The 22,096-nt window shown below is 36.4% G+C and overlaps 1 protein-coding gene across 10 annotated transcripts in view; it reads left to right on the forward strand.

Moving 5' to 3' along the window:
• Positions 1-18,889, forward strand: part of Nav3 (neuron navigator 3) — a 660,839-nt gene extending 641,950 nt beyond the window's left edge. For all 10 annotated transcript variants that reach the window (XM_069989107.1, XM_069989142.1, XM_069989115.1 and 7 more), the window contains 6 exons: positions 2,982-3,136; positions 4,678-4,749; positions 5,441-5,637; positions 6,289-6,407; positions 11,110-11,313; positions 16,119-18,889. In XM_069989107.1, the coding sequence (XP_069845208.1) occupies positions 2,982-3,136; positions 4,678-4,749; positions 5,441-5,637; positions 6,289-6,407; positions 11,110-11,313; positions 16,119-16,238 (867 nt within the window). In that variant the 3' untranslated portion in view covers positions 16,239-18,889. The remainder of the gene's footprint in view (positions 1-2,981; positions 3,137-4,677; positions 4,750-5,440; positions 5,638-6,288; positions 6,408-11,109; positions 11,314-16,118) is intronic.
• Positions 18,890-22,096: the final 3,207 nt, after the last annotated feature.

Raw genomic sequence — 22,096 nt, forward strand, 5'->3', positions numbered from 1 at the left:
TACTTGGACTTGTCTATATGGACATCATGTTTTCATGTTTCTGACTTTGGTTGTTCTTTTTTCTGTTTGGAAAGTTCTCTTATTTGTTAAGCATCCAAATATTACTTAAACATAAAAATTAATGGTTATTAGCAAATTGTACTGCTACTGCAGAATCTTGAAGAAGCTAGGCCTACTGATTAATCTTTACACGCTTTAAAACAACCTCTTTGATCTATGCAAGCAATATATTGTTCACTGTTAATTACAGCTACGTGTGTACATCCCTAGCCATATAAGGAATAAGCTCCTTGAATACTTTTTTTTTTTGGTCCAGTTGTGAGACCTGAACTCTGGGCCTGGGCGCTGTCCCTCAGCTCTTCAGCTCAAGGCTAGCGTTCTACCATTTAAGCCACAGCGCCACTTCCAGCTTTTTCTGCTTATGTGGTGCTGAGGAATCGAACCCAGGGCCTCATGTATGCAAGGCAAGCACTCTACCACTGAGCCACCTTCCCAGCCCCTTGAATACTTTTTTAAAAAATATTAATCAATCATTATATCTTCACCTTTATGTTTCTTTTGATAAATACTCTCCCCTACTGACAAGAGACAAAAAATATCAGTGATGCAGTTAGTTGTATGGAGAAATCCAATTTCCTGCATGGATCCTTAGTTTTCTCCCATTTTTTTTCTTCCATTGTGTACAGGGTTACCATATGCTATATTTTCCTGAAACACCAGAATCTTCTGGAAACACATCACATACTCACACTTTCCAGTACTTTTTATTCTTTAGGTTTATTTTCCCCCCTTGGGCTAGGGGCAGAGCTCAAACATTGCTACAACACCTGTCTAGAAAGAATGAGGTTCTGAGTTCCAACCCCAGTACCACCAGAGGGGAAAAATACCTTCACTGCATGAACCTGACAGCCAGTCAGACACTTGCCCTGAGCTCCTTTGTGGCATTCTGTACTCATTATGTGGTTGGGATGCAGTTTTGAGGATGTTTCTTTGCTGATCAACAGTTCAGGTCTACAAAGAAATTAGGTTTTATCTTTTAGTCCTTGGTGCCAATGTACATGACACAAAAGTGTTTGGTAATAGTGTGCTAAGATCATGAAAATTCAGTTGGGCTTTTCCTCATCATTCATTTCAAATGCCACCTCTCCATGATGTCTGTCAGACCCCTCTGATTAGACCTGACCACTTTGTCATGTATAGATCTCCACTACACCTTTCTGATCATAACTTATGAGTGTGCCTACCACTTTCCTTAAACTCTAGCAGCACATTCTCCACAACAGTCACCACAATATTATATTAAAGTGGTTAAATATACATAGAATTTTTTCATCCTTAATATGACGTTTAGAATCCTTAATGTGACGTTTAGAATCTACAGGCTAAACACTTAACTTCCTTGTCTAGAAAAGTAATTAATGTACGTTGTAATGAATAGTGAAACTTACTTGAATTCTATTGCAAAATGAAGAATGTTTTCTTATTTTTGTACTTCACAGGGCAGGGTCTAAAGCAACAAACAGTAGATGTGAATATTTTTGGAAGAATGCATGACTTAATATAAATAGATGAGTGGTAGTTGCTAAAAATATGTTTGAAATAATATAAAGAATATATAATAATAAAATTCTGGGCTTAACTATTCTGAGGTTAAATTAAATTCTCCTGACCATTTATTATATATTTTTCTATATTCTCTGATGCAGGCCACAAGATACGGCTGGTAATTCCATTGTATAATATATTAGTGTCAAGTAGGGTCTTAGTTTTTAAAGTAAAGTTTATATTTGAATAAAACTCACCCCTACCTTCTTCCCATCAGCTGTTTCATCTCCTGTACTTTTAGTTCTAAACATGGTTTTATCTCTAGAACAAGGTAGCACCTAGAGACCGAGAATAAGTAGTTCACATATTTAACTGGCTGCCAAAATTAGGATCATGGAAATAAAAAAAAACCAGAGCAAGATTTACAAATTGGAAGTGTCATTGTAAATATGCAAATACTATGGAAATGCTTTTACTGATTAGGATAATTCTAAAAACCTAATTATGTTCCTGGCATATCCATCTGTGAGAATAGTCAATCAGAGAACTGGTTATCATATTTAGATTAAAAATTATTAGAGAGGAATAATACCTGTAAAGGGACCAAGAAGAATAAGAAATCCTAAATGCTGATATTAAATGACTCAGTGAAATACAACAGATGTTTTATTTAATTTTGCAGTTGCCAGGCACCAGTGGCTCATGCCCGTAATCCTTTCTACTCAGGAAGCTGAGATATGAGTATCTTGGTGCAAATGCAGCATGGATAGAAGAGTCTGTGAGACTTTTATCTCTAATTAGCCATCAAAATGCCAGAAATGGAGCTGTGGCTCAAGGGGTAGAGGGCTACCCTTGAACAGAAAGCCAAACAGGAGCGTAATGCCCTGAGTTCAAATTCCAGTATCAGCCCACATAAAAATAAATAAATAAATAAATATCAACAGTTGCTTATTTACTACAAATAAATAAATAATTGTCCCTGGTTTTATCAGGGTCCTGTGGCTCCACTATTAGTTGCAACTCATCTACATGAATTGAAATTGAAACATGCAGTGTCAGTGGTAGTTGAGAGTTGCCATTTTGGATTTACTCTATTTTGAAATTATAAATTTGGTAAAAATCTGCTTCAGTTACTGAAACATCAATAGTAAAAATGAAGTCACACTGTTATGATTTGTTATATGATTTCATATCTAGACCTATAAAATGAGTTTGTCGTTTTATATTTGCTGCTGGTAAGGGCTCTTCTTTTTGTTCTTTCTCTTTTCTTAAAGAAATACTTTCAAGGTTGAATGCTTTTTACTTTATGGAATGTTTTTATAGCAATAAAATAATCTATAATTTTAATGAAAAATGGATTAAATATATACTATGTGATTTCAAAATATTGCTTGTCCTTGATATAGAATCATCTTTTATGTAATCTTTTTTTTAAGGAATTGCAGCAGTATCTAGCGAACCTGGCTGAACAGTGCAGTGCTGATAATAATGGCGCAGAGCTCCCAGTTGTAATAATTCTTGATAATCTTCATCATGTGGGCTCTTTAGGTGATATCTTCAATGGTTTCCTCAACTGTAAATACAACAAATGGTATGCTCATAAAATTTGAAAATACGGGGCTGGGAAGGTGGCTCAGTGGTAGAGCGCTTGCCTTGCATGCTTGAGGCCCTGGGTTCGATTCCTCAGCACCACATAAGCAAAAAGAAAAAAGCCAGAAGTGGTGCTGTGGCTCAAGTGGTAGAGCGCTAGCCTTGAGCTGAAGAGCTGAGGGACAGCGCCCAGGCCCAGAGTTCAGGCCCCACGACCGGACCCAAAAAAAAAATTGAAAATACGATATTATTTGACTTCTTATACCAATTTATATTTTAAGACATGTACTGGATGCCATTAATTTCAGAACCCCTAATCACTATTGCTACATATTTCCCACAACCCATTCCCTAAAATGTCTGTTCATTCAGTACTATGTCCTTGTCACTTTTATGCTGATCTGTGCTCCTACAGATGTTCAGATAGTGCTCTGGAAGGATATTATCAAGGATAGAACAGTTTTAATCAGGCGAAAGTAATAACTAGAAGGACATTTTAGAAGTAGAGTTTCAAGCTCAGTATATCAAAATCTAAATTCAACTTTTATCTAGAGATACAATTAATCTGTTCAACCATGGATCCCTTGTCACATTTTTACAATTTCCTTGTGAAAATGAAAAGATAGCAGTGCAGTATTAAACAACTGAAAACCCACTAAAATTCATTGTAGCATGGTTTCTAAAGAAAAGACATATGAGAACAATATACAAGCAACATACATATTATCCTTAGGGTGCTAAATATTTTCATTAATCTCTTCTAGTGATAAAAACCATTATAAATAGATCAGCATAAAAAATAAAAGCAGAACACAAATCTTCTCCTGTTATTAAAAGCCTATAAAAGTTGTGAAATTCCAAAAGAAAAGTGATCAATGGATTTGATTATAAGTAAAAGAATTGTAAAATGTTAGAGTGGGAAGTACGATTATGATTATGCTATCCAACCTCTCTACTTTATCGACGAGTAAACTAGAGTATGCTCAGGGAGAGAAAATGATTCCCATTTAGGTAGGGGTCGGGGGAGTGTAGTTGGGAGGAGACAACAATGCTTGATAAGAAATGTACTCATTACCTTGCTCATGTAACTATAACCCCTCCTCTGTACAGCACTTTCACAATAAAAAACTATTTAATAAAAAAAAATGATTCCCCTTGATGTTAGAGCTAGAATTAGAACTTCCAGTAGTAATTTCCAGCTCAGTCATCTTGGTCATTTTCCACCCTAACATTACAAAATGACCCCTTTAAAATGACTGTTAAAATAGACTAATCCAGCTGAGCTCTGGTGGCTTAAAGCCATCCCAAGCAGAAAAGTCTGTGTAATACTATCTCCAAAATAACCAGCAGAAAACAAAGATGGAGGTGTGACTCAAGTGGTAGAGAATGGGCCAAACAAGCTAAGTACATGGCACTCAGTTTAAATCTTAGTGCCATTAAATAAAGGAATAATCTATATTTCATAAGTGTTTTGCATTTCAGTTTTATTGTATTAATCAGTTCTGCTTGTACACCTAAATTTTCTATGCTGTATTTTCATAGTCCATATATTATTGGAACAATGAATCAGGGAGTTTCTTCATCACCAAATCTAGAATTGCATCACAATTTCAGGTAAAGTTGAAGTATTTCTTTCCCTTCCTTCCTTCCTTCCTTCCTTCCTTCCTTCCTTCCTTCCTTCCTTCCTTCCTTCCTTCCTTCCTTCCTTCCTTCCTTCCTTCCTTCCCTTTCTTCCTTCCTCTCTCCCTTTGTCTTCCCTTCTTCAATCCCTCTCTTCCTTCCTTCCTTGCTATTATTTCCTTCTTTGTTGGTGGTTATTTTTCTATTTGTTCATTGACAAATCTTGCCAGTATTTATCTCTACTGCGAGGTTAATTCTCATTTCTGTGACTCTCTTTTTTCAAGCAGACATATTGTGCTCATCAAAAGTGTTTCTTCAAAAAGAATAGCTTTTAGAGAGTAGAATGATTCCCCTCCTCCAAGGGGGCCTGGCTCAAGTAGAGCATTTCTCTTCTAGGTGTAAGAAATGTGAAGAGTTCCTACTTCAGGATTTGAGATTTTCCTTTAGGAGGGCACTCAGCATGTAGACTCCCACTTACCTCTGCTGCACTTGAGCTTCCCTTAAGCTCTGAAAAATGGAGTCTTTGCATAATAACTCTAGTGCTAATAAACTTCTCAACACTGGGCAGCCTTAAAGGATGGACGGACTTACACTAGGATCATTAGTACTTTAGATTTGAATTGAAATAACTGTGAAATTAAATTTTAATCCATATAACATTTTCTGATTTTTTTTCTTTTTGTAGATGGGTATTATGTGCAAACCACACAGAACCTGTGAAAGGCTTTTTAGAGAGATACCTTCGAAGGAAACTGGTAGAGATGGAAATTGAAAAGAATATACGGAATAATGACCTGGTTAAAATCATAGATTGGATTCCAAAGACATGGCATCATCTCAATAGTTTTTTAGAAACACATAGTTCTTCTGATGTTACCATTGGTGAGTTCCAAAATGACAATATGCCATTTTCCAAGAACAGAGAGTACTTGATAAAGACAGCCAGATTGGATGGTAAAAAATAACAAGCAAAGCCAATGTTTTCAAAGCATCCAAAGATTGAGGGTTTTTTTCCCCTTTCTAAAAGCTTGCCTTCTAAGTTTTCTGCCTTGGATTAGATTCATTTTATTCTGACAATTATTACTAAAATATTACTGAAATCAAGTAAGGTTGATAGAGACAATTTTCTAAAAATCATAGTCATTCAAAATTAATAGTATATTTAGGGTACAAAAGCATTGTAGTGACCAGCTTATATTAAATGTAGTTGTGAGAGAAGATTTTAGTTAGACATCATTTGGATGATTGTAAATAGTTTGGATGATGTCAGCATAGCTGAATTTTGCATTGTAAAATGTGGCGAGTTGACTGCATTGCGACTTTTATTATCACTCCAAGCTCTGATATGCTGTGCTTTGTAGTAATATTTTATGTGAATAAAAAAGAGAGGCCAGGAGATTGTGTCTTCAGTATACATATTTTTTAAATAATCTGCCTGGCCAAGGTAACAATTTTCTAGTCCTACAAGCAATATCTCACCTCTGCCATTTTATAATATTCCTCAAATATATTTTGTTATTTATGTCTTCTCAGGTCCTAGACTTTTTCTTCCCTGCCCTATGGACGTAGAAGGTTCTAGAGTATGGTTCATGGATCTCTGGAATTATTCTTTGGTACCATATATTCTAGAGGCAGTGAGAGAAGGTCTTCAGGTAGAGTATTTAATTTGCATTATTGTTTAAGAAGAAATAAAATGTTCATTCTTTTTTTTTTTTTATCAGTCATGGGGCTTGAACTTTGGGCCTGAGCTCTGTCCCTCCACTCTTCGGCTCAAGGCTAGCGTTCTACTACTTGAGCTACAGTGCCACATCCAGTTTTCTCGTGGTTTATTGGCAATGAGAGTTTCACAGCTTGGGGAGGAACGGGGAGCGGGAAAAAAAAAAAAGAGTTTCACAGCTTTTCCTACCCTGGCTGGCTTTGAACTGTGATCCTCAGATCTCAGCCTCCTGAGATTACAGGCGTGAGCCACCAGCGCCTGGTTGTTAATGTTCATTCTTTTTAACACAAAGAATCCTTATTTCTTTGGATGTTTATACAATTAAAATGCAAGTAAAGAAGAGCAACTAACATGCATAGTCATATATTAGGACAAGAGATATATAAGAGAAAAAGGAAACCATTCTTCCAGCAATGACACCTTTTACTTGCAAGCTAACAATCACTTGCAAGATACACTTATTTTTAAAAGAAAACTCCAAATTCTAAGGAAGACAATGGACATTTTGTTTAAGCAGGACTCTGCTGTTTCTCTCACCTGTCTTGCATCATGAGGCCCTATAACCAACCCTTTTGTGCATAGTTCACTAACATGTGAAATATGTCATTAATAGGAAACTCATCTTTCTTCAGCAAAATAGCTTATCTGCTTCTCCCGCCCCCCCACCAATCTTGAGGGTTACTTAAAGGGGATTTGAAATTTCATGGAATTGTAGGCTGAAAAAAACGCTTCTAATATTTAGATTATATAATCACTCAACTTATTATGCAGGAATCCAATCTCCTTTCATCTCTCCCCTGGGTATTTAGGCAGTTTGGGCTTAGATGAAGTTTGGCTTAAGATGAAGCTCATATTTGGCAAATTCTGTCCTCTTCAATACTGTGTCAAGTCTTTCTTTTACTAACTGGAAATTGGTCCTCCATTGTTTTCCTCCTTTCCTTCCCTTGCATTGTCATGTGTCTTGATCTAGTAAGGTGGCATGGTGGTGTTTAGAACAATCAAGAGAATGCTAGCAGCATGATGAATGTGAAGATGCTCTGAATACTCAAAGACAAAGTTAAGATGTTAAAAATTATATAAATCATTTTTGTTTCAGATTTAAACAACTCAGTTTCATGTTTTTAAGGATAAGAGCAAATCTCTAACTCTGTGTGTGTGTGTGTGTGTGTGTGTGTGTGTGTGTGTGTGTGTGTGTGTGTGTGTGTGTGTGTGTGTGTGTGTGTGTGTGTGTGTGTGTGTGTGTGTTAGTACTAGGGCTTGAATTTAGGGCCTAGGCTCTGCTACTTAACTTTTAAACTCAAGACTGGTACTCTACCACTTGAGCCACAGCTCTACTTTTGGCTTTTTTGGAGTTTAATTACTGGTAAGAGTCTCACAGAATATCCTGCCTGGCTGGCTTGAAACTGCTTTCCTCAGATCTCAGACTCCTGAGATGGGATCACAGACATGCACTATCAGGGCCCTCAGTAACACTTTAGTTTGTTAAAAAGGGAAGTAAAAGATGATGACAATGGTTTTTAGTTTTCAAATATAACCAAGTGATTTTTTTTGGGGGGGGGTCCGGTCATGGGGCCTGAACTCTGGGCCTGGGCACTGACCCTCAGCTCTTCAGCTCAAGGCTAATACTCTACCACTTGAGCCACAGCACCACTTCTGGCTTTTTTCTTTTTGCTTATGTGGTGCTGAGGAATCGAACCCAGGGCCTCATGCATGCAAGGCAAGCGCTCTACCACTGAGCCACCTTCCCAGCTCCAGTTTTCAAATATAACATGATCATGTTTCAGATTAGTCTAAACTGTTTATGCTAAGATACAGGTTAGTCTCTCAATACTAATCATTTATTCTAAAAAATAATTTACAATGTAAGATAAATATTTTTAAATTAGTATTTAACTAAATTGTCTTGATAAGTCTCAATATTAATAAACTATCACCTATATCTTTATAGATGAAATTCTTCTTTAATATTTGCTTGCTAATTAAGAGAGAAAGGAGCTTTTATATATAAGAACAATTATATCTAAATATTCATAGCTTTCTTAGACCTTATTGTTAAAATATGCATGGGGTCATTTTGCATTAAAGTCAATATTAATTATGAAGCTCTGTTTTGAGAATTATATAGTTAAGATTCTATTTTGACAAATATGAAATTATTTAAATTATGAGCACTTGCTAAAAAAATGGAGAGATACTTCAAAATTACTTGAAGATGGGCAAAACTATCTATGGTTTTAGATATTTATTAGTTAAATTTATGTGAGAGCTGAGTCAACTATGATATAGGGTTGAAGTGCAAATGCAACATCTAGGAGAAAGAAAACTCATAGTTGGTAGATATTTTGTTTTGTTGTTAAAGTTAGCAGGCAGATACTCCTAGGAAACTCAGTTTGTTACCTATGGACAAGTAAGAAACAATGAAGTTGTAAACCACTCTTTTGGATCCACTGGCTAAGAACTTTGAATTGGAGGGAGATGAAGAAATGAATCCTGGTAGCAAACATAAAATTCTGAGTGCAGAGCATGGAATATAATGTGTTTGCAGAGGAAAGCTCATGCCTAGGTAAGGAGCCATTTGGGGAATGATTTCTGCCTCATGATTTAGTTGGAAAGGTGCTAGTGATGTAATTTATTTGATTTTTTTATTCTGATGGCTCTTTCTTTAAATGTCAGCAATACATTCAACTCATGATGAATGTTTAAATCTCTCTCTTCATCTTTCTTTTCCTATAGTATGTTTTTAGTCCAAAATATAGTTAGACATGTTTAGCATTTGATTATTGTCTCCCTTTTTTTTGTCTGAATTATGTTTAAAAGACTAGTATCAGTCATGTTGGTAGTTCTGCTCTGTAATCCAAGCTAAGCAGGAAGCTGAGATCTAAGGATCATTGTTCCAAGCCAGCCATGGCAGAAAAATTTGTGAGACTCTTATTTCCAAATAAACAAACAAAATGCTGAAAGTGGAAATGTGGCACCACTCAAGTGATAGAGGGCCATATTTGAGCATAAAAACCAATAGAGCATGCCAGACCCTGAGTTAAGCTTCAGTTTAAAAACAGAGGGGGAGGGAGAAAGGAAGGCAGGCCAGGAAGATAGGAAGGCAGGCAGGAAGATAGGAAGGCAGGCAGGAAGATAGGAAGGCAGGCCAAGAAGGAAGGAAGGAAGGAAGGAAGGAAGGAAGGAAGGAAGGAAGGAAGGAAGGAAGGAAGGAAGGAAGGAAGGAAGGAAGGAAGGAAGGAAGGAAGGAAAGAAAGAAGGGAGGGAGGGAGGGAGGGAGGAAGGGAGGGAGGGAGGGAGGGAGAGAGGGAGGGGAGGGAGGGAGAGAGGGAGGGGAGGGGAGAGGAGAGGGGAGGAGAGGAGGAATATTCTCAGTTGTGTCTAGAGTTCAGTGTTATTTAGGGCTGTTCTAGACTCTCTCTCTTTTTAACATACTCTTCATTTTAACACAAGCTGTGTAAGAATTATATATTTATCTCTAATTACATTAGAGTGTAGAACAAGCTATGCTATGGCTATTATGCTCCGTAAAGTAGATTTCTAACTGAGAGAAAACTTTCTGCTCCAAAAGAAAATAATTATTTAAAAAAACCTTCCAATTGCTCTGTTTGTTACCATAGCCTAAGGCTATGAACATGCATATACCTTCTGGAGGAGAAAAGAGAACTTTAAAGTCTTCCATGGACTTTTCATGCTGTCCACATTTTGCTTTTGTCTCATTGAACCACAAGAAACCTTGCCCTTAAATACAATATGACACACCACAGATACCCAGCCAATATCTTCTCTTTCTCTTTTTCTTTTTGTATACCTTGTGGCCTTGTACTTACCTTTGCAAAAAAATTTCTCATCAGCCTGTGTCTTAAGTGTCTCCTTTTCAGTTTGGTTCAGCTTGTGGCTAGCTTAAAACATTTTACTATGTCTTGGAATCATGTTCTGTCCTCTGCTGTACTCCCTTGAATTGGACTCTAGTGTATCTTCCTTATTGGCTTTTTGTTTTCATGTGAATTCGTAAACAACTTATACTTGATAAACAATTGATTTCTCTTTTTTTAGTCAGCTGATAAACATCTCCAAAGAGGTTTTACAAGAAGCTGTATTATCAGAAGAAGAAGTTAATTGAAGGAAAATGGCTATCAGAGAAAGAATTTTCTCAAAAAAAAATTTGAGTAGAGTGTATTCAAAAGAGAAAAACATTGTCTTTTTTCTTTAATTCATTATCTTTCCTATCTTCCATAGAAAACTTTGTTTATTGTAAGTGTAGAATTTTTTTTGCCAAGCTATTTAATCTGGAGGGTATTTTTATTTATTTATTTTTGAGTTTTCTCTGGGTTTGCAAAATTACTAATAAAGACAAATGCAGGTGATTATTTTTACATGGATTTATAATAAATCTCCTTCATATTCTCTTCCAAATGCTGTTACCTTGCTAGAGGTTCAATTTTTACCTTGTCTCACCTTCAGGTTTTAAATACAATCGATAATTGTTTAACCTCTAGAAGATGGTAGCCAGACAGTTCCTCTGTAGATTAAGTTCCATAGGAACACAGCATGGAGGAGGGGAGAAACAATTAGTTCTCACCTTTTTATACTTAATAGGAATGAATTTTATGTATACCAAATATGTGATCAACTTTTAGATGTATGGGAAACGTGCACCGTGGGAAGATCCCTCCAAGTGGGTTCTCGACACATATCCCTGGAGCTCAGCATCTCTGCCTCAGGAAGGCCCAGCATTACTTCAGTTGCGGCCAGAAGATGTTGGGTATGAGGGATGCACATCTACTAAAGAAGCCACAACTTCAAAGCACAAGCCACAGACTGACACGGAAGGAGATCCCCTGGTAAGGAGCTCAAACTCGGTTCTTCCTATAAGTATGATATGTGTCTTAGCCCTCTCTTTTCATCATCTCTAATAAAGGCAGTGAGTTATTTGGTAATATTTGAACCTATTCTGATATTGATACCTGGACTTGAATTCTGAAATTTCAGTCCACATTAATTTCAGTGAAATAATTATTAACTCATAATAATTAAATAAGTGAATAATTTTGAAATACTAATTAAATAAATTCTTTGTCTAACAAGAAACAAGAAATCCTGAAGCCTGGTTGAACTCTGTGACTATAAAGATTCTTTGAACAAACGATCAGTTGTGTTAATGGTTCAAATCAAAATAATTTTTAAAATATCGTAACAGTTTACTAGGTCTTTCAATAAAAGCTAAATTTTCTTCTTAAGTGAAAACAACAAAAAAGGATAGAATCTAATATGTGTTTACAAAACAAAAGAATATTGAATATACATCACTTAGCCTGATTAAATTTAGGATTACTCTGCTGTTGATTTCAGCAGGGAAAGAAAAACTGACTTGGAAATCAGAGGGACTTTATTCTCTGTGCTGTACACATGTACATAGTTTATGTTTTAAAAATACTACAATAAGTAAGTCTTCAAAACTCTAAAGAATGAATATTCTGTAGTTGGAGGTATGGCTTAGTCAATGAGTGAAAGCTTCAGGTACTGAGACTAGACTAAGTCCTGGTCTTGTATCTAAGAAACAAAGAAAGAGGCTGGGAAGGTGGCTCAGTGGTCGAGTGCTCGTCTTGCATGCATGAGGCCTTGGGTTTGATTCCTCAGCACCACATAAGCAGAAAAAGCCAGAAGTGGCACTATGGTTCAAGTGGTAGAGCACTAGCTTTGAGCTGAAAAGCTGAGGGACAGAGCCCAGGCCCAGAGTTCAGGCCTCATGATGGACAAAAAAAATTTAAAAAAGAGAGAGAAATCAATGAATATTCTGAATATAATGTATTTACAGTTATAGTAGGAAAAAAAACTTTGGGGATACCTACTTTTTATTTTTATAGATTACTTTGTGTATATTAGTATCAAATATAATATAGTTTTTTAGCTGACCTTTCTGTGTCTAAAGAGATGATTGGATTAGTATAGTCAATACAGAAAGAAAAATCTATTATGTTTATTAAAAATATAAAAAAGAAACAAATTAAATTATAACCCATAACTACATTCAATGACATAATCAGACTGGATGTTTTAAGAAATACTCATACAAACTGCCCAAGAGCACACCTATGATCACTCTCACTCTATCAACCGCCCATTATTTAGGGGATTTTTTTTTTCCGGTTGTGGGGCTTGAACTCTGGACCTGGGCACTGACCTTGAGCTCACCTGAGCCACAGCCCCAATTCCTCATGTTGGGGAGTATATGTGGAAAATTTGATCAATGTTCAGGATCTTTTCACAGCAAAATGCACACACACACAGAGAAATTTTGCAGACTAGTTTATGAGTTCCATAGAAATCACTGAGATATACACAAAGCCTTTCTTAGAGCTGAAGGGCCCAGACTGATACTTTTCTCATTTGGCACCTGGCCTTTTAGATGATGCATAGAAATCAACAGGGGAGGTGGATTTGGTTTCATACAGTGTAATTGTGAGCATACACTAAATGACTTCTGATAGGACAGTTATGTTTAAATAAAGCAAATATATATTGTAGTATACAAATATGGAGTATTTGAACTTTTAATGAATTCCTGTCCACCCTCTATATTTCTAGTATATTTCTCATGTCTGTTTCAGGTAATGAAAGGTGTTTCTGAGACTTGTCTTCAGTGTTTGTCTGTAGCATAATGAGATCCTTTTCAAATGACCTCAACTTGGTCACTTTCTATAATCTAAATCAGTATTTTCTTCCCCAATTCTCAATTGTGGGAAAGAGAGACAGAGTCTTGAGAAGTGGGGTTTAAAAAAAAAAACCTTTTAGTTCCTTAAGAAAGAAGAAATTTTATCTCACATGCTACATAGTAAAAGATAAAATCTAAAAATTAATCTTTTGATCTGCTACATTCTTATAGAAAAATATTCTTCCTATTATATCTATATATTTCTACAGTTACTAACTCAATGCAAAATCCAATTGAAATCATAAATCATAGGAGGAAAAATACTATTTAATGCCAGAAGTTCTACTTTGAATCTGAATTAAATGTGACTTTTAGAATATTTCAATTTTTTAAAAAAAAATGCAATATGTAGTTATCACCAACAATCTCAGTGTTAGTAAATACTACTTATGAAAACTGATCTAGAGGCCAGATGTAAGTAATCATCTGACCTGTAAAAACTTACATCTGGCAGTAGATAAGCATCTACCCATTCTAACGATAAAGGTACATGCTAAGTAAAGTTATGAGTCCATTGAGGAAGCAATTAGAAAAAAGTTCCACAATGAGTTTCCTGAGTTGGGTCTTGGGGCTTAAGGAGGAGTTTATCATATGATGGAATATATCCAAAATTAAGAGAACAGCATATGAAACTTGATATACTGCACATGGGGAGTTTAGGGAACCATAGATAAGATGGTAAAAAGTATTTAATTGCTAGATGACAGCAATCCTTGTTTATCTTTGCAGGAAGATGCAGAGTTAACAGAGAGCTAGTAAAGGTTTTTGAGTGAGAACTTTTAAAACTGTTTTAACAACAAAGCACAGAATAGATTTAAAGAGAGAAGAGAAAGGAATCTGAGAGAATAGATATGTAGGTATTAGGTGAGGGTAACACAGAATGGATGTGTTAGAAGTAACAGAAAGTTGCTGTTTGATCAAGACTAGAAGGAAGAAACCAAGGAGGAGAGAGGAGGAAATAACTTGGCAAAGGATAATAATCTGATAACAATGGTAACTCAAATAATATTATTCTTTTCCTCTTGTAATACTTTATGGCACTGCTTGAAACAACCCTGTGAGAAAACTAAGTAAATCCCACTGTATACATTTATTTTTTTAATTGTCAAGGTGATGTACAGAGGGGTTACATTTGCATAAGTAAGGTAGAAGTACATTTTTTGTCAAACTTGTTCATCCCTCCTAACCATTGTATATATTTATTACAAATTTGAGATGTGGAACTTTCTCTAATGGCAGATATTTACTACATGACACCATACTCAAAAATTACGACTTTAATAATACTATTGTACTATAAACCTTTAATAATAATTAGCTTCAAGTATATTCAAGCATTTGTGACTAGAGAACAATTATATTTCTCATTTGACATTTCTACTCTTAGCAAATCAAAAGGGTGCTCTAAACACAGTTGTGTTGGTTAAATCAGTTTCTATCAAATGCTTTGCATACAGCCTCTGCTTGTGAGGGATGGGTTGACAAAAGAAAAGTGTGTGTGTGTGTGTGTGTGTGTGTGTGTGTGTGTGTTTGTGTGTGTGTGTGTGTGTGTAAGAGTGTAAGAGAAAGATAAAGACAAAGAGATGACTAAGAGGTGACAGAGAGACAGAGGCATTCATTTGATTGGTTTAGTGGGTTTGAAAGATTACCACTAACTACTTTGAATTCACAGCCTTATGTAGCTGCTTTAATGCATTCAGAGATTTAGATTGAAAATTAGCTTGAAGAAATGCAGTCCCAAATATTATTAAAACGACTTCAAAATAGGCTCTAACTTTTTTTTTCTAAAAAGGCATTCTTGCTGAAAGTGGCGACTACCAGTTTGTCTTTCATTTTGCAAGCATTTATTGAACACAGATTTTACACTGAGCATGTAAACATGCTTAGAATCCCTTCTATTTTTCTACATTGGAAGGCAAATAACCACTTGAAATAATGTATAAAATAATACAATGACTCCATATCAAGCAATGCCAATGTGATTGTGATGTAGAAATGCTTGATAAAGCAAAGAAACAACCCTGTCCTTGATTTTTCTGTTTTCTAAAATTGTTGAGCCATCATGTTTTAAGGAACCTGGGGGCTTTAGATCCATCAGAATCTAAGCACTGCCTCTTCCTTTTATTTTTCTAACATACTGGCTAGCTGCCTTTCTCCCCAGGTGCTTGTATGCACATGTCCCTTGTTGCTCAACAAGCCTTAGCATTCCCTCATCAAACTGGGGAAACTTGAGACAACCGCTATTGTTCCAGAAGGTGGCTTTTGTTTTCAGTGATATATCAATCATATTTCTGCGAGAAATTCAATAACAACCCAAACTTGACAGAGATTCTTTCCTTCTCCCTCTTCAAATGCTCATGGTTCTGCTTCATTCTGTCACCTTCTCTTTGAGGTCAGCTCCTGAATAGCAGATGGTGTGCTGTGAGCAGCAGCTGGCTGCATTCCACTCCATCCTCCCCTCCTCCTCTCCAGGGACAATGCTTGTGTGTATGTGTTGTCTGTGAGGCCCTCGCGTTGGTGGGTGTATGAACATTCACGATCTTTAGTTGCCATTCACTGCTTTCTGTTTCTCCCAGCCAAAAAGCTGGGAAACTTGGCTTCCTCTCCAGCAACCAACCCAGATGTCCAGCTGTGATACAGTTTCTTTTCCAGTCTCCCTGCTGGAGCAGTATTCATTCATAGCCCCAAATAAAAGAGTTATCTAGCCAGCCCTATTTTGTCCTTATGGTTTGGTGTGGAAGCTGTGTTTGGGAGAAACATGAACAGGAGCCAGGGGCAATGAGTGTAAATCCAAAAACTCTTTGCCATTTCGCTTGGATATGGGATAAGACGGTGCTTTTAATGGTTCCATGTGGCTGAGGGCTGTGTTTGTTCTGGGACTGGCTGATTCAATGCATCACTGCTCACAGGGATGTCTCTCTTTTCTTTCTTCAGATGAATATGTTAATGAAACTCCAAGAAGCAGCCAATTACCCGGGCACACAAAGCTGCGACAGTGATAGCACCAGCCACCATGAAGACATTTTGGATTCATCTCTTGAATCCACCCTCTAGGGTGCAAAAAAAGGGGGGGAAGAAGTTAGGGGTAAAAACAATGCATTTTAACAAAGTGTTTTGAAAGACAAAGGTATTTTCACAAAAGGTATTTCACTGCCAGTATGAAAGTCCCCTGTCCAGGGCTCTGACCCAGTCTTGTGGTCACCAAGGAGGAAACAGAACTAAGATCAGAAGCGCCAAGATGCTAAGTTGTAATGTGAGCTTGACTTTATTTTATTTCTAGGCATTTTGAATATCCACAGATTCCTGCAGGCTCCATGACCCGACTGGAAAGATCTCTCATGACAGGGCAACTGAAAATAGCTTGCACACATGGGTTAGCCAGACTGGACTTTCCTTTTCCTTTCTCTTTAAAAGTTTACAATGTCAACCTTTTCTTTTTCTTTTCTCCCTTTTCCTTTTGTTCCTTGCCTGTTCTCCCCAGGCAGAGTCCCTTCTGATCTGTCCATCCACCTCCTTGGGGCCACCCTCCTTGGTGCTGGTCACAGGGCTCCAGTAGTGTTTGTGTTGTACACCACCCCATTCCAGTGAATCCAAGAGGCTAGTCCTCCAGAAGCACAAAAGGAATTGTGCAACCACCAGGAAAACACTACTGTGACAAACTGGAGAATTGCCAATTTCACTCTCACTGCCGTGTTCTCGATCACATGCGCCACCAACTTCTTAGCGTCTGAGTCACAGGTTTTATAAGGTTGTTTTTACCACAGTGGTCTTTTTAAACCACCTACCCACTCCCTTAACAAGAGTTTTATACCAATTATTAGTCCACACTGACAAAAGGCTTTTTAGGGCTTTATTTGTTCGAGCCTTTTCAGTGAAAGAAGGAACATTTCCTATGGTGCTGTCTCACTGCCTTAAAACAGATTTCTACAATGGTTTACCAGTTGGTTCAAATCCAGAAGTATTGGTAATTTCCTCCGTCTTTTTAATTTCATAGCCACGCTACACCAGTTAACACAGTAGCCTCATCTCTATAAATTGCTGGGGGGAAGGTTTTGTTGCTGTTGTTTCTTTTCTCTTTCTCTCTTTTTTGGAGAAATGGATAGGAGGACTATCGGTATGTTTACCTTTGAGTAGATTGTTTTCCCTGTCCTCTACGTGACTTGAGTACTCTTAGAAACCCTTTTTGACCATTGCTTCAAAGTTGAAACATGTGGCTAAATTCCATCCAGTTCTAACTGAAAAAAAGAGTTTCAGAAGGTGGGAGCTTTTGAATCCTGATCCAGCAGAGCCAGGAGAACGAGAGGAAGCCTGAGCACAACTATTTGGTTTTCTTTCCATGTTCTTTCATTTCCATTTTTCTTTTTTTCTTTTTAGTTTTGATGCATGTTGTTTTGATCGCTGTTATTGTACATGAGAAATTCAGCATTAAAGAACACTGAAGCAGTAAAGTCACTGTGGAAAGAGGGAGAGTTGATACTGTAAAAGAAGGTTAGATATGCACAGTCTACTGGGTAGGTATTGTAAATAATAATGTTTATCAAAGTTGCACAAATCAAAACAAACACAAACAAAGTTGTATTTTATCCTGTTGGTGTTTTAAGAGGTGTTTCACTTGCTGAGATTTCCTGTATGTTGCAAACAAAAGACAGAATGCAAATCCTCAAAGCTGTTATGATCTGGTGTGTTCGTCCTGTATTCACAGTTGTTATGACTACACAGGAGCTATCAGTGCTACAGTGAGCATGCTTCAAAACTGTCCATGAAGCCAGTATATTTTTGGAATCAGTAAAACTGTCTAAAAGTATATCTGTGGTGGCAGGCTTTAGAGTGCATGAAAACTGATCAGAGTCATTGGAGAAGTTAACCATCTCTCTCTCACACACACATACACACACACACACACACACACACACACACACACACACACACACACACACAGAGGACAGGTTTGTAGTTCATGAAACCCAAGGGCTAGGCCATGGTGTTGACTTGTTCTACGCAAGGGAAAATGTGCTACTTTTCAGATGTGTAATTGGTGCTATCCTCTGTGACCACCCCATGGGTCAGTTGCTATCAAACAAGTCATATCAAGACATCTGTGCAGTTTTCAGAGCATCACTAAGTGTATAGGTCCTTATAAGGTGCTATTGCCCTGAGGGAAATCTGAACTGAATTATGCACATGGAATTGTCACCCTGACTTTCAAGCCTCAAACAAGGATCAAATCTGTTGTACAACATCCATATATGTAGCTGGATGAGTGACTTTTGCCCTTGTATAATATGTGATCTATGAAAATTGCGAATCTTTCCCTGCCATTTTGAGAAACACAGTCCAAACATGAGCATAAACAGAATTTCCTGCAATACATCCAATTTAGGTCCGCCTAGTTTACAACTTAAACTAGTTTGTGAAACATTTGTCTGTATACATTTTATATTTTGTACATTTTCTGATGTAACATATCATGTAAATAGACAGAAACAGTGAGAAATAAATCATCTGACAAGGTTTTGTAGTCTTTGTAAAGCCCCAACAATAAGTACTTGGTGTCAATGGACTTAACTGGATGACGTATTTTCTATTGGTTTATTGTTCCTCTCTAGCTTGTAAACCAGCTTGCATATATTTTTTTGCAAACGTGCACCCTGTATCTGTCTAAATTATTACTTTGCCATTAAAGTGGAATTATTTATTGATGACAAGGTGTGGTGTCTGTGTCTGGAGAAAAAAGTAATGGAGTAATTTTGAAAAAGGGAGGTGTCAACCTGTAAAATAAGGATTATCTTACTGGGAATGTGTGTGAATTTGCATTTTATATCCTCCATAGGTAAATCCCGGAAGCTTTTAGATAAACCACTAAATTATAGATAGATAGATAGATAGATAGATAGATAGATAGATAGATAGATAGATAGATAGATAGATAGATATCTTTTAAAATAAAAGTTACTAATTCAGTGAATATTTTTTTAGAAAATTCTAAATAGTTTATATAAATGCCTTGAGATAAAAAAGGATTAATATAAAATAAAATAGTGAAACTCAGTTATAATCAAATTAGTAAAGGCTTTTTTTGCTTTTATTCCATTAAATTCTCTTTTGATCTAGAGACATTTTGTTATTGGGGTGGTTTGTTTTATTTTGAACATATAAGATTATGGAAACAAAAAGAAACTTCATTTAAAATTTAAAGTTCATTCAAAATAGCTTGAGATTTATTTGTTCTCTGTAATTCATATTATACTTGGGAGCATAATTAGGGGTTAAACTCTAAAATCAGGAACATTTTTGAATTAAAAATTGTAGAAAAAAGGCACTAGTTTAAGTGGGCCATTTATCTGCCCATGATTAGTTAAAAATATAATTTTCCCTTCACTCAGTTTAAAAGATCCAGGAAATTTCTATTATTTACTTTATTCAAATAAACAATAAAATAATCTAGTGTTTGGGACTGGGAATGAGGTTTTTTTCTCATCATTTTCCTTCTGTCTTCTATGAAGTCACCTAATTGGATAATTTAGAAATAATTATTAAGTCCAATACAACACTAACTTTCAAGAGCATATGTCAAAATGTTATTATACTCTCATGTTAGGACCTCTAGATGATTTTTTCTCCTAGCCAAAACAGTTTTGAAAAGTGTTAACTAGATAAAACTGAAAAGAATACTTATTTGCAATTCCTGACTTTTGACTGTTGAATGGATGTGTAGGTACTTGGTTCCTAAAATAGACTTAATCTCAGAACTGATTAACTGAAATTTGATTGATTAATGAAAATTGTTTAATGTTTTATCAGGATTCTTATTTATTCAAAGAAGAATATTTGGGCTGGCTTCAAACTTGCTATCCTCCTGTCTCAATCTCCCCAATAGCTGGGAATACAGGTATGCAACACTTCTAGTTTAGGAGGACATTTTATTAACAGCATTTGTTTCCTCTTATGCTAAGATCTTCATTCATTCTCTTTACACCTTGTCAAACCTTTCATGCCTTGGACTACCTTTGTGATATCACAGACTAGGTCAAGAATCTGAATCATTTGTCTAGAATTGCATATACATACAGTGTCCAACTTATGCTTCATTTTTAGAGTCTAGAATAGAGTTTATTCTCCAAAATATATTGAGTTGAGCAATACTAGCTACTCAGGAGACTGAGATCTGAGGATCGCAGTTCAAAAACAGTGCCAGGATGCAAGTCTGTGAGACTCTTTTCTCCAATTAATCACCAAAAAAGCTGGAAGTAGCGCTGTGATTCTACAAGTAGTAGAGTGCTAGTCTTTAGCAAAAGAAGTTTGGTTACAGCACCCAGGCCTGAGTTCAATCCCCACGACTGACAAAAAACCACCACCAACAAATAAACATTGAATTAAAATATTTTTGAATGTGCAGACAGCAACTTAGTATACCATTGTAGATAAGGTCTTTAATCTCAAGATCATGTTTGTGCATGGAGTGTCCTGTGAATCCTAACTTCTAATTAGAATACTATGAGTGAACAGAGAAGGAAGAGATATGCAGAAGACTTGAACGATCCAACAAGAACAAAGTATTGCTTCACCCTTGGAATTCTTCCCCCTTTGTATATAATTTGCTCTATTACATATAAGTTCTCTTTTTTCATTCTACTGTTAAAGATGTCTTTAGATAGTTTAGTTATATATAGGAAAGTTTAAATGTGTGAGGTTTTTGGGGGGGACAAAGAAAATACTCTAAGCAGTTAGAAATGTAATGTTATAGAGTCTAGAAGACAGGTGGCAACTGAAAAGATAGAACTAGGTTTCCTTAGCAGAGAAACAGGCAAGTGAAATGAATTGCACTTTGGGACAAGTCCCCAGGAGAAAGCACTCAACTGAGTTTAAAAAAAAAAAAAAAGAACAGGTGGAAATCTTTATAGTTCATTTGGCTTATATTTCTTAATTTATCCAGTCCAATGTTTATATGTATCAAATGTAAAATTTATGAAGATGTTAAATAAACCTATTTAAATTAGGAACCAGAAAAATCTGCAACCTAATAGGTTTTGTGGTTCTTATGGAAGAATCCACTGATCTAATACCTTTGTTCTTGTAGGTTTTATAGCCTAGGATGTTGACGTTTAAATGCCATCAATGTATCTGTAGTGGTTACATACAGTATTTATAATGGAGATTATCTGTATCTACCATCAACTCCATTGGTCAGCATAAAATCTAGAAATCTAATCATAGCCATCCAAGAACATTTGAGTGTTGAATAGTATCTTAAATGGTTGGGTTCAGTTTAGGTTGGAGCTAACTTAATATGATGAGTAGAGACCACTGTGGATAAGAATACTACATCCTTTAATAGAGTGATATTCAAAGTGGAGAAGCTGAAACAAACTCCCTATTGATATTTGGCATGCAGTAGAAGGATCACCTGCCAGATATTCGCAGCACTTGAGTCCATACCCCCTAGTTCCCAGCCAAGCGGCCTTCTTGGTGAGTTATTAACATTCTCAAATTCAACACTTCCTTTAATTGGGTTGGAAGATGGTGTGATCTCTTTAGCCTCCTTCAGTCTTATTAGCAGAAACTTGGTTTTCTTTGGACATCTGAGGCTGAAAACAAGCTCTATGAAAAGCCAGCGTCAGCCTCCAGTGGGTAGTGAATTATGCTACAGTCTGGCCACTATGTAGAAGCAATTGGAGACTCTTCCAATATTGGTGGCTTCTCGCGAGAAGGAAATTCACCTGGAGAGTGTTCATAGTGAGGCACTTTGTACTCACATGAGAGGCAATACTCTCAGAGCAGACATGAGAGGAGCAGACACAATTTACATCCTCCAGTAGTCCCATTAATGAAAGCAAAAGGTGGAAATAAGCACAGTAATCATTTCATTACACTAATATATCAAAGATATTATCTCAATGAATGATCAAGTTAAA

This window comes from Dipodomys merriami, unplaced genomic scaffold (assembly GCF_024711535.1).
Source record: "Dipodomys merriami isolate MVZ:Mamm:240054 unplaced genomic scaffold, mDipMer1.0.p SCAF_10, whole genome shotgun sequence".
Taxonomy (NCBI): domain Eukaryota; kingdom Metazoa; phylum Chordata; class Mammalia; order Rodentia; family Heteromyidae; genus Dipodomys; species Dipodomys merriami.